Consider the following 17,342-nt stretch of genomic DNA (forward strand, 5'->3'; position numbering starts at 1 on the left):
CTCTCTCTCTCCCTCTGTCTCAAAATAAATAAATAAACTACAAAAGAAAGAGAGAGAATATAAAGCAGAAGAACAATTGTTTTTATTCCTCTAGAAAAAATTTGAATGTTAGCAAAACGTAAAGAACTTGCTTTTGTTTTTTCTACACTTTTTACCTACTTTTGTCTTTACAAGTAGTCAATTACAGTGGAGAAAAGTATAAACTTTTTCATTGGGGTTTATTCAGTACTAGTTTTATGGAATATATTCTCAATTCAGAATTTGGCACAGGAAAAAAGATACCACATTAACTTGATTGTTCATAAAACTGAAACAAACATGTGCGGACTTTCCGCAAAGTTTTCATGTACAATTGAAGTTTCATACCCGGAAATAAAAATGTCATTTCAAAATCTACCAATTTCTTGCGAGAATTTTACCTGTGACATATTTTCTGTTGGTTCACCTGGCAGTTTTCCTCCTGATAGTATGCTCTACTGAGTGCAAGCCTCTCATCCTTGTGATATGTTTAATTATTTTCATAGTGGTGCCAGATGAGAGTTGTTGTCTAGCACAGGCTTCCATAATGAAAATGCAAGAGCAACAGTTGCCAACATGAAATGCTTATCTGGTCCCAGGCACTTTTCTCAGTTCTGTACTTTGGATAACTCTGTTAATCTTCACAATTCTATGGTACAAGCAATATTATTATTCTGATATTCTACATGCAAATGTAGAGTGAAACTTAAGAGGTTTTAAAGTTGGATGCAATTTTCAAGCTTGGAGTTGAGCAGTTTATTCCCCTTTACCACAAGATTTACATAAAAACTTCCATTAACATTTCCCTAGCACAGTTACCTCAGGAATACTCCTGATTGTAGATATTAATATTGTTTCAATGGATGTTAATTAATTTCCTATGTCAGGCGATTACTGAGTCCACACATACGCATACGTCTAATATGTTTTTAATTCTCTGACACTCAAGAAAAGGAAATGTAAAACTACCAAAACTAAATAAGCGAGACAGGTAAAACCATTCACTATTCTGAACACAGTCATGATAATCACACTAAAGAATAGGCATTATCGGAGATTTATGTTTTAAAAAGTTCTCCAAGGATAAATAAATTCAATTTAGCCCCAAACCATACTATGTATTCAATACACTCAATTTTTTTTTTTAAATGAAGTTCTTCAGGGACTCCTGGGTGGCTCAGTCAGTTAAGCGTCTGACTCTTGATTTCAGCTCACGTCATGATCTCACAGTTCCTCAGACTGAGCCCCACGTCAGGCTCTGTATTGACAGCATAGAGCCTGCTTGGAATTCTCTCTGTCCCTCTCTCCCTTCCCGTCCTCTGCTCTCACAGGTGCTCTCTCACTCTTTCTCTCAAAACAAATAAATCAACTTAAAGACATAAATAAAATGTAATTCTTCATTTGTATAGGTACCTAAGAAAGCAACAATGTATTAACATTGTAAGGTTGCAGGGTAATTCTTTCTAAACATTATTCTAAATTCTAATATAATAATTGTCCTATTTCAATCAGCCCAGAGTTAGTTATCTTGCTATTTCCAACATAATTCAATTTCATAATACTAGTTCATAGATGTGTACAAACTTTTTGTGCAGCCCAATATACTGGTATTCTTTTTCATCTTGTAGTAAGTTTTATGCAATAGAAAGAGAAAAACATATGGAAAATAGTCACTTTTAGCAGATGTTTTAGTCTGAAAAAAAGAAAATGGGTTTAGAATTAAAAAGCAAAGCCCACTGGTTGAACTGAGGCTATTTCCACCTGTTATTAATGTTTGAGTTACACACTAAAGATGAGATTATCCAAGTCCCTCATGCAATGCTGGTAAATGGGATTTGGGTTAGGAATTTAATTGCACAAAATCTGTCCATGTAAGCTTCCATTTCATTCAAAACAGGCCTTTACAATAGCCTGATTTGAGTGAAAACACTTACCAACACCAAAGAGTACTTCTCAATTTTATTAAGAAATGCTTGCATGAGGGTGCCTGGGTGGCTCAGTTGGTTAAGCCTCCGACTTCAGCTCGGGTCATGATCTCATGAATCTGTGCTGACAGCTCACAGCCTGGAGCCTGCTTCTGATTCTGTCTCCCTCTCTCTCTACCCCTCCTCTGCTTGAGCTCTGTCTCTCCATCTCTCAAAAATAAATAAACATTAAAAAAATAACAAAAAATGTTTATATGAAAATCTGTGAATGAAAAAGAGATCCCTGCCACCCCATTGTGATTACATAGTAATCCTTCTCTTTTTTTTTTGTCATCTTTTTTTTTTCCATTGTCAAACAATGCAGGTTTACGTGAGATTTTTTTTTATCATGTAAAGAAAAACTGACCATTTTTTAAGAAATAAATGAACAACTGATATGAGGCCTTAGGTTTGACTAAAATTTATAAATAAATGCCTCAGGGTAGACTTAAATAAATTTATAAAGAATCCTCAAATTGATAAATAAATTGGTGAATAATTCTTAGTACGAAAAGTCTCATGAGAACCCAAATGACCACGTGAAAATATGCATAAAGCTTTAGCTCAACTGATTGAAGTTACAAGCAGGGCTCTCTATTGTCACTGCACAGTGTTTCACTAATGGTCTGATAATGGGGCTTCAGCATGGAGGTTCTCGTAATACTTCACAGTTGTATGAGCACGACAGCCCCTGATAATTACTGCCTTGTTCTCCACTCACACACGAGATTACTGAGGAACCCTCACGCTTTGTCTCCGCAATGGCCTCACAGTTACAGAACATAGTCTTTGAAATCTCCTAAGGTGACTTATTAAAGATCCTTGGATTCTAATATACTGTGCAGTAAAATATCTTGTCTTTCAGATGCTTACATGGAGATCAGAAGATATCCAAAAGACGGAAACAATGGGGGAACGGGTGTACAAGATGGACATTTTAACTTTTGATTCCATTGCAGGCAACATCATATTGCTTTTAAAAACAGTACCGTCATCATTACTAGCACATATGAAATTATACCTCTGGCTTCACTTTTTCCCTTGTTTTCTTTCCTCAATCACCTTGTGTCTTCCCCGGCCCCATTTATACACAGAACGGTGTCTCAGGAGGGAGCTTCCTGTAAAGTATACTGGGAAACTAAACACTGAGGCTAACAGTTAAAAAAAAAAATCACTTCACTTAAAACGAGTATCTCCAAGTAGTGCACATTCATATGTGCTTCTAAGGAAACAACTCTTTCTGGACGTCAGCTTAAGCTGCTCCATATGATTTTTCTCAGACTTCCTTTTAAAACCATCCCAACCGTTTATTATCTCCTTGTTATATAGACTGTTACTTTTGTTTCATCACAAATCTTTGCCTTATTTATTAGCAGCCCTGCCACTACTATCAGATGACATTTGTTTTACTTAATGTATGTAGTTTTAGGGGAAAAAAATATAGAACTGCTATTACTGCGTTATATGAAAAAATTCCCATGTACATTTAGCTGACAGTGCATCAGCTGCTATTTAAACTGGGCTTAGCTAATGGACTTTTAATGTCAGAGGGGTTACGTGCATTTACTGGCTATTAGCAGAAATGGTTCCTTTCTATAAAAATCACTTTTCCTCAAGTGTGTTGTTTGAACATTCCTTTCCCTAATTTAGTGACTGTCACTGAATGCAAAACAAACTCAAGGACTCTGGAATCTGCTGTTATCTTTAAGACCCTCTTTTTAACCTTGCAATTCAGCATTAAACAGGCAACCACCCTCATTAGCATTTAGACCTGTAATCACAAAACTTTGCGAGGCATTCTTATTTAATTTGCTATTCTTAGCGGAATACCACATATTTTGCTATGAGAACCCCACATCATCCAAGAATGTATGAATGTATGACAGAGATCATACAAAACAATATTCTGAACCCTAGCTTGTATTTGTATCTTTTAAAATTCTAGTTCAGAAATACCAAGTGATGTGAAAATGTATGGCATTAAAATGTATTCATATGTTGATACATCATATAAATATTTATATATTAATCTGTGTTTAATATAATATTGAATATGAGCAAGAAAGCATTCTACTCCTCTATCCGGAGTGAAATTCTATATATTCTTTCAGTAGTAACAACCCTTTCCCCCCTCAACTAACTTTATCTTCATTTATTTGAATAGCTTTTTTTAAAAATATAATTTATTGTCAAATTGGCTTCCATACAACACCCAGTGCTCATCCCAACAAATGGCTTCCTCAATGCCCATCACCCACTTTCCCCTCTCCCTCACCCCCAACAACCCTCAGTTTGTTCTCTGTACTTAAGAATCTCTTATGGTTTGCCTCCCTCCCTCTCTGTTTATAACTATTTTTTCCCCTTTCCCTTCCTCCATGGTCTTGTGTTAAGTTTTTCAACAACCACACATGAGTGAAAACATATGATACATGTCTCTTTCTGACTGACTTATTTCACTTAGCATAAAACCTCCAGTTCCATCCATGTTGCTGCAAATGGCACGATTTTATTCTTTCTCAGTACCAAGTAGTATTCCATTGTGTATGTAAACCACATCTTCATTATCCATTCATTGGTTCATCTAACTTCCAATGGATGTAATGGAGATACCTGGAAATAAAGCCACCTATACAGCTTTGAAGGGAATCCAAGAAAATCAAATATTCTGCAGCCTAGAAACATAACTCCATGTTTGATTAAGAAGTTGAAACAAATCATCACTGAATTCAGAAAAGGGCCACATAACTGACCTCTCCTTCAATCAGCCCACAAATGAGGTCACCCTAGGAAAGGTGCTTACAAGGAAATAATGTCTCTTCTAAAGAGTACCCAGGGGGGCGCCTGGGTGGCTCAGTCGGTTAGGCGGCCGACTTTGGCTCAGGTCATGATCTCATGGATCATGGGTTCAAGCCCCGCATTAGGCTCTGTGCTCACAGCTAGCTAGCTCAGAGCCTGGAGCCTGCTTCGGATTCTGTATCTCCCTTTCTCTCTGACCCTCCCCCGTTCCCACTCTCTCTCTCAGAAATAAATTTAAAAAAAAAAAGTACCCAGAGAGGGACTTGTGTCTGCAGATGAAGGATTCTACCCATGCATGCTTAGAAATTATTGTTCTCCTTTGGTCAACAAATTATAGTCTGCTAAGTAGGATATAAGGATAATTTCTCAACATGTTGAAATAAGCCACTGGAAGTGGGGAAGACAGGAGAAACCTTGTTTCTACGCATAAGCCACTGCACAAATGAGACAGAGCCATCTCTACTGGACACTATGCAAATGAGTTAGCAGCTGGCAGAGAGAAAGGAACTTGTTGCAGATAAGTAGAATATAATTTTTCAGTTAGAAAGCAGTGATTAAATCTGATCCCCTATTCAATGTCTACCTTTATGAATTTGTTTTAAAAGTAAAATAAGTTTTGGTTTCACTTCTTGATAGGTTCTGTTTGCTTTCTAAAGATATTGACAAGGCTACTCAGAAAAACTCTCAAAAAACAAAAATAGTTTTACACACACACACATAGGCACGCACACACACACACACACACACACACACACAATTTGTGCCAGAATATATATGCTCACGGGGAATTACTGAACTATATCTTCCTATTCTTTGTAACTCTTCATTGCATTAAGAGTCTTCCTGGAAACACCCTCCTAGGAAATAATTTTATAGTTATTTAATTCAATTAAAAAGGAGGTGTATCTTTCATGTTATCATCATTTCTAATAAATCCAATAAACTGATTACCCCCAACTCTACCGGGAAAATGTATTTACTGCTAAAACTTTTCCTAGTCATCCTCTTTATTTTTTGAGTTCTGTTATAGTAAGTAAACTATAACTTTCTTCACTGTGGTCCTTCTATGTCTGCATAAATGTATGCATGTGAATGTAAATCTAAACAAAAATAAATATCTATTTTCACCAATATGTAAAGAGAGCTATTGGCAATACTTTTATAAAAGTACTATCATGATATTAAAGATAAAATTTCAATTAAGCAAATTCTTCTGTAAACGAGCTGTCCTTAAGAAAGCCTACCTAACGGGCGCCTGGGTGGCTTAGTCGGTTAAGCGTCCGACTTTCGCTTAGGTCATGATCTCGCGGTTCTGGGTTTGAGCCCCGCATCAGGCTCTGTGCTGACTGCCAGCTCAGAGCCTGGAGCCTGTTTCAGTCTGTGACTCCCTCTCTCTGACCCTCCCCTGCTCACACTGTCTCTCTCTCTCTCCTAGAAATAAATAAAACATTAAAAAAAAAAAATTAAAAAAAAAAAAGCCTACCTAATCCTAAAAATGCTTATTTACATGAGATTGAAAATAAAATGTTGGTATTCTTATTAATAATAATATTTAACAGAAAGGTTCAGGAAATGAGAGTACATTTTACAATGACCACTAAAGGACTAATTATGTACCTTATTGTCAGCAGAATATACAGTCAGACACCATGTATATACCAATATACCAATAATTAAGTCTAGATTCTCAAACAAGTACATCCTGCTGAAATGGGTCCAAAGGAAACCCAAACATATTTTTTTCAAGAACACACCTTTTAGGTACTCTGTAAAAGTTCTTCTGCTATGTCAACTGAAATTGGTGGAGACCAAGACATAATTTAGATAAAAGTTGCAAGTCAGAGGGATTGTTGAATAATATTATGATGAAATACTGATCTGAGGTCTCTATTCCAGATAGCAAAAATAATAAATCATTTGAATATGCTTGTTTTCCCTCAGCTTCTGAGAGCAGTTACTGAAACGGGCTTCTGTTCTCCACCAAGCTGCAAGCTCTGTGGTGATGGTTATGGTAGTCTGGGAGGGAAATGTCTTAGGCTCTTTCAGTCCTCAAAATTGATCTCTAATACATTTTAAAGTTTATATCCTGTCATCATCTTATGGAGATCCAGAAGGAACAAGGAAAGTTGCTAAAGAAAACGACAGGCATAATTACTGTTTTATTTAGAATGACTTCAAGATTGCTGCTTGCTAAACTTGAGCACTTCCACTGGGTGGCTACGATGTGTGTAACTGGCAAACTCTTTATTCAGGGGAAGACAGAAGATATCATTTTCCTTTTATCTAAAGCTAAATTAAAATGTCAACATATTTCACACAGACATAATGATCAAAGTGAAATGACCATTATTTACTGTATCTTCCCAATCATAAAGTTTTTGTTGTGGTAGTAATTTGGTTTATTTACTTGGTTTGGATCAGATATGATACAGGACTCTGAAAATCACAGAGAACAAGATAGCAGTGCTTTTGTTGCTGACTAGGGTTTCTAGTTCTTGCAAAAGTTACAGGATACCATTTGTTAAAGAGTACGCTTTGATCTAGGCCTAGAAAGGAGTTTTTTTAGGTTCCTGAAATCCCAGAAAGATAGGAGAGAATGATTTAAAATACTCCGTTTCATTACAAGTAATACACTTGTAATTCAGCGATTAGAACTGTCCAAAACTGCTCCCTTTAGCTTTAATTTTATACATGAATATAATTCACTATGTCTATAGTTATAAGTGGATATTCTTGTACCACACACCGTTTCATATTGCACTAAACTTGCATGGTCTAAGAGAATATACATTATGAATTAATTTAAATCATTACATTTCTATTCAAATGACATACTTCTATACTACTCTTTTATATTACTATATGCACTAATTTTCTTGAATTTTGAAAACACCTGCATTTCCATTCATGGACATATTTGCCCTTATAACTGGGCTGCAGATGTATTTTAACATGCAAGCGCTAATCTGTTTTTTATTGGAAAGGAATGCTCATCCACAAGGTTTTTCTTCTGAACAGAAAAAATATATATAGTTGCATTCAGGCAGTTCATGATTAAATAATCAATTAAGACATTGACTAAAACTGAGAAATGTTAGCATTCATCAATAAACTTGTTAAATATGCTGAAGGAGTTTCTGTTGTTTAACAACCTCAGAAAAGAAGATAATACACGTTTATCTACATGAGGCATTTTTATGGCTTTCATAATTGCTGAGAAATGAAACTAGCCACAGGATCCAAATGACAATGATTAATGAAGGTAACACTCCTATCTTCACAGCATTTTAAAATAAATAGGACTGGTGACTCTGGAGTTAAATCTGATTCATCAATATCATCTGTTAACATGATTATTTTGAACCTTCATATTTAGAATGAGAGAACTCTATTTAGAATGGGAGCGCACCAAAGTAATGACGTCTCTCCTGGCCCCCCTCACTCTCACATTCCCCTACCACACTGCAAGGAGATATGGTTTATCACTTAATTAAAAGAGGGCATTCTCTAAACACTGGAGTTTTCAGATATTAGACTTCACTTTTGCCACATAAAGCACTTCTGCTCACTGCTAATGAAAGGTATACTGACATTAAGGGCAAATAGCTGCATATTAGGCACTAACAAAGCTATAGTTCACTTTCTAAATTATAACTTCAATTTCATTAACATTACCATAACTTTAACACTGTGAACTCTGTGTAGAAGATTAGATATGTTTTAAGTACCTCTACAATCTGGATACATTCTGTATATTTCAAAACTTTGTTATATAATCCGAAGGTAGCAAATTTTGTGGCAGCAGCAATGATCAAAATGAGAAACCACATTACACCTTCAAACAAAACCTCCTTGTAAAAATCTGAAATTATGGCACAATGTTTTCTAACATTTTGTTTATAAAGAATCAAAATATTGTCAATGTAATCTATTTATCAGGTTTTCATGAAAAGGCAAAAATTCTTCTGAAGGCTCTAATCAGGTAGAGAGGTAGAAAAAAGTTTACTATCTCTGATCTTGTTAGCTCATAAAATTATTACCAAAAATGTTTTTATTACAATCTCCATATATGTGGGGTTGGAAAATATTTAAAATAATAAAAATATGAATTATTCAAATATTGGCTTTACTTTTAAGGCCAAAAAAAGGGAAGAGTAATAGTTTAATATTATTCAAGAAAAACTCACTCTACTTTTTAAAAAGTCACATAAAAATAGCCCTGAATTTCTGTGAGTTTCTGTTCTAGTGCAAATATCCTTGAACTATGCAATACTGGGACAATATCTGAGGTCTCAGTTTCATCTAGGTCTCTTCTACAAATACATAAGCAATATCAAATCCAAATAAAATACGAAATCAAAGAAGAGTCCATACATAACTTTAAGAAGTTAGGATAACAAAGAAAACAAGTAAGAAATCTGGGGATCTATAAGTATAGAACAGGCAATCAGAAATTAAAAGCAACATGAAAATACTATAGGAGAAAGATTTGTTTTATCTCTAAGTAACACAAAATTCCCCACAAATCTCTAGTGTTACCATAAAAGTTTGTCAGAAAACAACATGTCCACTAGACATGAAAAAAATAGTAATAATCATTAAATAATAAGAAGTAATTAAACATGAACATTTTAAAATATGTTATCTAGATTATCCATGTTGTTCTAAATTATGATACTAAAAAATACTACACTTTCCACGCTAATATAATTCAAACATATGAAAAGTCCTGGTAAACATGCTTTGCCTTCAAGTCAACCTATTTTTCTATATATTTCTATGTGTTCTATATGTTCTAGGTATTTTTCTATATGTCTGTGTTGTTTTAACATACATTCAATTATCTTCTCTTCACCCATTTATTTTTAAAGAAAAACTACTGGCATTTGCATAAAGGGTTGATTTTCCCTAAACTCTTATCTGAAAACTTGGGGCTTGGCATGTTTTTTTTCTCCACAAAAGTGTTTATGGATTTATGAAAAGTTATCTTTCCATTTTCATTGCAAAGATAGAAACTCAAGGGTAGAGCTTGCAGCCAGGACTTAACCGGCAGTGACTCAACATGGCATTTTTAGAACTGGCATTAGGTTAATTTTCCCAGCGAAAGCAGAAAGGAAGAAATGGGGTTATGAAGGGAGAGAGTTTCCCCCGGACTGTTCAAGGAACTGTGCACATCACCGTCCAGGAGTTTGCAGCGATCTATTTTGGAACAAGTCCTCACACAGCTTCATTTGTTGCTTTTGGGGAAGCAGCGTCTGCAGCAATCCCCACTCTGAGTTCAGAATTATTGGCCTTGAGTTTCTTTAACTTCTAGATTTCTTTGCCAGTGGTTTACAGAGTTAGAAGCCAAAGAATAATGTTTACTTTCCGTGGACCAGGCACAGCCCTAAACAGGTCACTTGTATTGACTCATTCAATCGTAATAGGACTTGGAGCATATATCATCTTCACTTTGCATCTGTGGAAACTGAGCCACAGATGAAGATAAATAACTCACCCGTGCCCACACAACTAGGAGTTGGGAGAAGCAGGATTAGGAGTCATTGATAAACACTAAGCTAACTGGCAGAATGCGCACATCCCACTAACAGCCCTTGGCTTGTGCCTCCCCAAAGCCAGACCCCATGTACATTAAATCTAAGTATGATTTAATATCAGTAAGACAACTGCAAGGCAAACTTTGCATAAGAACATCCCACTTCAAACAAATTGCCATCCTTAAGTTTTTCCGGGTAGAAATTTTGGAAAATCCACTACCACCGTCCCTAGAGCTCTAGCCTGACTTATGTTTACAGTCTTTGATACTTGATACCAAAAAGTACTATACCTATGCTCACTGTTACTTTTCAGACAGTGAGTTATAATTATATGCTCATAACTCTGTCTTCCTTGAAGGCTGAAACTGTAACTTTCGAGTCTTGTTTCCCTAACAAATAGCAGTCTGGGGCATAATATGTGCACAATACCGTTATGAACTTTACTTCAAGGATCATGCACTCTCCAAATAAGCTAATAAATAGGTTTCTAATTTGTGGGGAAATGTGACAGGTTTGTTTTAAAGTGCCACAAAAATTCAGAAGTCAAACTACAAAAAAAAATGCAGATTAAAATTGCAAGGCAAGGGCTCTGGCTCAATCCCCACCCCCACTATCTTCCCCATTATCTTCCTGAAGTGGTTGCAGCCTGTAATTTTAATGTTTCTTCTGAGAGTGACTCCCTCTGCTGCTCCAGCAAAGCCATGACCTAAATCAGAAAAGTGCTAAATGCAGTTAAGGCCTAATCGAGCACACTCGGGCTGTTGGTACTAATTGGAGAAGGTAGCATACATTAGAAAAGAGTTATTTTTAAGTCTCAACAAACATTTTAAATAAGCTAGGAAGGTTTGCCTCCACAGAGCTCACGCCTCCTTTATGTTTTTAGGGGGTTTGCCTCAGTATGAATTTTGATCAGGACGTGGGGCTCCCAGACTAAAATGGGAGATATTCTAGGAATTGTCTTGCTAAACCCCGAATCCCCAGCATCCAGAATACAGAAGGCGAAGGAATCAATGCATGTTAGCAAACTAATAGATGTTCATTCTTTGCAAACACTTGAAAAGTTTGTCCTCTGAAGCATTTTAAGCATTCCCTATACTAGAATAGGTGGCATTATTTTTTTCTAAACAAAAGTAAACTAGCCTACTCTTCCTTTTTGAAAATTCCAAACGTGATTTTCTGAATTTACTCTGCTCCTGTACATGGGGAAAATACACGGTATAACTGTAATGAAATTCAGTTATCCTTCATGCCAGTTGTCTATCTCCCCAAAGCCAATATGCATAAATGCATGAAAGCAATTTCTAAGCTTTTGTAGGAAGAAGTATAGTATTTGCTTTAAAAAAACATTATAAATTAACTGACAGCAACAGCAAACATTCCTAATATGATTAGAGTCTTCACTCATTTTCTGCTCTGAGTTTGATGATGTTAACACTCATAACACTAGTTGGTGCTAGATAAGCAGAATACCAATGCTGTTGTAATCCAGAAATAAATGCATTTCTATAACAGGAGGGCACTAACTCTGAGGTACACTGATCAAACACACACACACACACACACACACACACACACACACACACACACTTTTCCTAGTAAAGCCTTTCGTTCTTGGAAGTCAGAAAGGACACAAATTCCCTGGAGCTAGGAGTTTCTGGCAATCCTGAATGAAACAATTAAGGCACAGCCAGAAAGGAGAAGTTGTGGCCTAAAGCCTGGAGAATCCCCCAATGACCTGAATAAAATGTCTTCTGTCTTTATGCAAACCACAGTTACAAAACACGGGACATTTGCAAATAATACCTATTAAGCTTTTTTTTTTTAATCTTAAACATCTGTTGTTTTTTTGGTGATCTCTGAAGACATACATATTTTCTAAAACTTCTAATTTTTCTAGTACTTTTCTAACAACAGAATAAATCTCATCCACGTTGTCAAGTACTGAAATTAACTTTCTCATTTTAATTGCATATGTACTTCCATTCATAAAAATAGCACATCTCCATCTTTAAGTGTTCAACACATGAAAGCCAGACCTTGAGGGAGCAACAGTATCTTTTATTGCCCTGGTGTTCTAGTCCAAAGACAGAAGCGAAAGAAGAAATCAGAAGGAAAAGCAGGTCTGACTGCCAGACCAACATAAAAGTGGGATTCTGAGAAGACAGTGTAGTAGTAGTAGTTCAGTGGTAAACAGACTGGAGAAGTGGATTAGAATGGTGGGGACGGCAGCTGATCGAGTTTGGTGCTTTCTACATTTTTAATACCTAGCAGACAGGCAGAGCTGGAGTCCTGAAACCTGAAGGATAACAAAAATAAAAGTGGTCCTATGGTGTCTTTCAAAACAAGATTCAAAGATAAACAGATTCACCGGGCACTGAAATAACTAAACAAACTAAATGGAGAAGAACACCACTGAAATGCACATACCCAAGAGGATACATGTTTCCCCCACTTAAGATTAGAGGAGCAGGTTCAATCCCCAGTCTTCGGTTTGCCTGGTCTGTAAGAAAAGTGCAAGGGACACATGCTCGCTCAGGCTGTCTTGAGCATCTTTTTCTTTTAATCTCTTCTCAATTCTTTCAATATTAATCCACTTACAGTCTCCTGTGTGATTATCTTTATTGATTTTTTTGCCCCCCATCCATTCTTTTTAATTTGGCTGTAGTAAGCTCTCCAGGCAAGAATCCTACATCTCCTGTTTGGCCATCTTGGGGGACTTTAACTTGTCCTTTTCCCAAACAGTTCTCCCATCCGGGTCCTCCCCCACCGCCCCCTTGAACCCCACCCGGTGGCTGGGTCCTTTGTGCGCCCAATAACAGTAGCTGAATCCCACGGGGAGTCACGCTGTTGGTTCCACGACTATTCATCAGGTTGTTCCCTTAAACTTCCAAACACTCCTCTCTAAACATCCTTGGCTGCTACCCAGAGAACTTCTTATCAATTTCAAAAAATCGACAAGTTCCTAGGATTCTCCAGAAGATTCCTTTGTAAAAGGGACAGACAGATGGGCTCTGGAAGCATGCATAGGAAACCAGGACAGAACCTCGGGGATGGGAGGCATCTGGTAAGATGGGAAGGCAGGATTTACGAGCGTGGCTACTTAGCTAGGCGACGGCGAAATTTACTCCCGGAGTAGCAATCGCTAACTCACAAAGCCTTGCTGCTCACTTAGCCCCCTCGTTCGGACCACACTCGCTAAGACTCCGCGCCGCCCTCCACCTCCAGTGCCGTCGCGGACCGGAGGGAATGAGGTCGGGAACCTCCGGAGTGTCAGAGCAACAGAGCGACGCCGGGGGAGTGGAGGCGAACGCGCACCTCCTCTGCTCTCCAAATTTGGAAAGGAGTGTAACCGAGAGCCTGGGATCCCTGAATTACCTCCGAAGGCTGCAAACGCTTCCTCCACCCGCACCCCACGGAAACACAGCTGCCTCCCTGAGCCGGCGACCACCACAGAACTGGGCGAGAACACCGAGGTGGGCGCTCGGCTGGGCCAGAAGGTTGGGAGCCCAGGTGACCCGAAAAGGCCCCCAGAGCGGGCACCGTTGGCTCCTTCCTCTCCGTCTCCCTTCCACTCAGCTTCCTGGGCTCGGAAGGCTTGAAGCTGCCGCCACCACTTCAAACTCGGGCGACATGAAGGGAGCTTGGCAATCAGCCCCGTGCCTCCCCTCCTTCTTCACCCACCCTCAACTCCTGACCGCTCTTCTGCCCACCCCTGTTTCGCCCAAGGCCCCGGTCACTTATTTTAAAGCTCAGACGCGTTAAATTAAAATGTCAGAGTTACAAACTGGCCCGTTTCCCCGGGGGGGAGTTTCGTATTTGGTTGGAACAACCAGTCCGCTTCCCCAGAGCTCTGGGGTTTTAAGTTTCTCCATGGCTTACTGGGAGGGAGACGCGGAAAGGGTAAGAGTGTGGAGGCGTGCACAGCCCGGGGCCTGCCGCAGGCTGGGTGGCGGGTCCGGGTGCGCCGCGCGTGTCCACAGCGCCCCAAGCAGCAGCAGAGTGGCACCGGCGCTGGGGGGTCCTCGGCGGTAATGGACACATCTCCTTAGCTGAGCGCCCTTGCGCGTCGAGCGTGCTCAGAGACTCCCTGAAGATCCCGCAACCTCAGACGTGGCTCAGCGCGGGGAGCCCCCGCGCATCGGGGGGCACCTATGGCATGCCACACAGCCACCCGCACCAAGTCTCTCCAAACCTCCGTGTGTACAATATGCAACAACGTGTGAATGTGGAGCGGAAAGTGCGAACGATACGCAAGGCGCCCACATGCCCAGAGACAGATGCGTGTCCACACCCTGCGCGTCCCTGGTCCATCCGTGCCCATCTTGGAAGATGGATTAAAAATAATAACCAAAGCTTCTTGACTAGTTGGGAAAGTGGAATGTAAACTGATTTCCAGTTGAGAGCAAGGAGGCGAATGAAGGAAGCCAAGGGAACTGGGGAGGAGGGAAGGAAGAAGCGAAGGGAGGTGGCCGCGGAGCTTGGCGGACCCTCTTACCTTGAGCGGCCGAGCCGGTACCGCTGGCACTGAGCAGGGCCAGGGCAGGTAGCACGAGCATTTGCAGCACGTATCCCAGTCCCAGTCCGCAGCGGGCCGCTGTCGCCGGGAGACCTTTCCTCATCGTCGACAGAGGTGTGCCGGGCGGAACCACACGGAGAGACGCGCCAACAGCGGAAAACCCCACTGGGGAGCGGCTGAATCCGTGCACCACGAAGCAGTCCGAGGAAATAATGATAACCAAGAGCCACACTCCACTTTCTCCAAGGGCAGGAGCCAAAAGGGGGTGGAGAGGAGACGCTGAGGAGGAGTTTGGCGGTCCCTCTTTCCCTGTGCCTTCTAACTGGCGGCTCCGCGAGCGGCTGCTCTGCCCCCACTTGGGAAGTCCGGGGAGGCGCAAGGCGGCCACCGCGCCGCTCCCCCCAGCAGCAGGAGCAGCCGCAGCTCCGCCGCGCGCCGAGCCTAGACTGCTCTCCGGGTCCCCTCTTCTGTGCCGAGCACACACAGGCAAGGGGGGTGGGGGGAGGCGGCGGAGGGAGAGGAAGCGAGAAGTGGGAGGAGGTGGGAGCAGAGGGAGGGAGTTGGGCACAGTGAGGCTCTCCGGTCTCCAATCTCAGTTAACTCACGCCGGCGGAGAGACCGCCAGGCTGCCGTTGCTGGGTGGCCAAGAAGGGTCACCTCCTAGCGTGGGGCGCACGGGCGCGCAAAGCGCTCGCCACGGAGGCGTGCAGGGCGCAGCCCAACTCCGCTGGGGGGTAAGCGGCGGCGGGAGCGCGCCCGCCCGCGTTATGTAAGCAAGGATTGGAGGGAGATGCGCGCCCAGCGCGGGAGGTGGAGACCGGCTGTTGGTTCTTCCGCGGAAGCCCCGGGCGAGAGAAGCCCGAGGGCAGGGGCGGCTGCGGGGAGGGGGAGCNGCCTGCCAGCTTCTCCGCGGCGCCGGCAAAGCCTGAGCCAGACTCCCCAGGACTGGACTCGCTCTACGACTTGGGGCCTTGCGATTGACGAAGCTGGGTGCGGGCTCAAGTTGAAGTCCTGCGTGGTGGGGAAGAAGGCGAGAAGATTTGCCGCGTCCCAGCCCGCTGCAATCCTGGGGGCGTCAGCGCTACTCAGCCTGCTTTATGTTCTGGGTGCCCATGACTTCTCCGTAGGGGAACAGAAACTAAAAGCTGCAGGAAAACTCATTCTTCGATAGAGCTTTCTTTGCGTGCATCCCGGTGGCTGGCAGTGTGGAGTACGTAAAGGGTGGGGAGCTGGTGCCTGATGCTGAAACTCCCAGAAACGATGCACAACAAAATGTGTAGATACTCACTTAAAGTGATAATGGAACCTATGACATGTTTTCCAAATTCCTAACGGTGTAAGGACTCAGACTGCTGCTATGAATTTTTATACTTTTTTTTTTTGCTTTTTTTTTTTTTAAAAAATAGTCTCAGGTTTTGGATCCCTGTTGTAATAATGAAGGAGAAAAGTAAAAAAAAAAAAATGGTTGGATAAAATGACAGGCTAGACAAAAGGAAAAGCGGATGGATTAAAAGGTCGATACACATTGGCAAGTCCAACATTCTGGGGAGAACAAAACCTCTTCCTGAGATTAGTACATTTCTAAACAAATAACAAATAATATATCAGGGAAATTTTAAGCTCTTGGTGCCAAGGGGACAATGTGTAAACACACACAGGCAGGAAACTTGAGATCTCACTCTGTTATCCCCGACAGGTCAGGTAAACTGCATGTCTCAGTTTCTTCATCTGTGAAATATTTCATTAGATGGCTTTAAAGTTCTTTTCAGTGCTAGCATTCCATGTTTCTGCCTGCCAGGCTCCATCTAAACCTTTAGCCAGTAAGACCTGTCTTGGGTGAATCTGATAGATCTGAAAAGGTCATACGTGGCAACGACACTGACAAATCTGGCCATTTCTTTTTTGTGTGGAGACGCTTCCTGTCCTGCTAAAATCTCTTCTTTACCCTCTTCACTTCCCCTTACCTATACCAGATATCACCATCTTTTGGTAAGAGGGTAGGTTCTGACTCCAGACTGTCTGGATTCAATTCTTAGCATTTCTTATCACTGGCTGACAAATACTGAACAATAAAACTAGGTGCCTGGGTTTCTGTATCTATAAGATAGGTCTAGTACCAGTAACTATCTTATAGGGCTTTGTGAGAAATCAACGGGTTAAAGATGTGTGAAGTGACTGACACACAATGGTTAGCTGCTATTTTTTTTTTAATATTTTTATTTATTTCTAGGAGAGAGAGAGACAGCGTGAGCAGGGGAGGGTCAGAGAGAGAGGGAGTCACAGGCTGAAACAGGCTCCAGGCTCCGAGCTGGCAGTCAGCACAGAGCCCGACGCGGGGCTCGAACCCACGAACCGCGAGATCATGACCTAAGCGAAAGTCGGACGCTTAACCGACTAAGCCACCCAGGCGCCCCGGTTAGCTGCTATTCTTGCCATTGATGAAAGAGCATCATCAGCTGCATGCTATCTAGATGAGTGAGTGCTATCCAACACAACTTTCTGCCTGAGAAA

General features: G+C 41.0%; 1 protein-coding gene across 3 annotated transcripts in view; it reads right to left on the reverse strand.

The window, feature by feature from the left end:
• UNC5C (unc-5 netrin receptor C) overlaps positions 1–15,109 on the reverse strand; it is a 363,130-nt gene extending 348,021 nt beyond the window's left edge. For all 3 annotated transcript variants that reach the window (XM_077762331.1, XM_077762330.1, XM_077762329.1), the window contains exon 1: positions 14,811–15,109. In XM_077762331.1, coding sequence (XP_077618457.1) covers positions 14,811–14,934 — 124 coding nt within the window. In that variant the 5' untranslated portion in view covers positions 14,935–15,109. The remainder of the gene's footprint in view (positions 1–14,810) is intronic.
• Between the last annotated feature and the right edge of the window lie 2,233 nt (positions 15,110–17,342).

Source organism: Crocuta crocuta, unplaced genomic scaffold, assembly GCF_008692635.1.
Source record: "Crocuta crocuta isolate KB4526 unplaced genomic scaffold, BGI_CrCroc_1.0 scaffold83, whole genome shotgun sequence".
NCBI classification, from domain to species: Eukaryota; Metazoa; Chordata; class Mammalia; order Carnivora; family Hyaenidae; genus Crocuta; species Crocuta crocuta.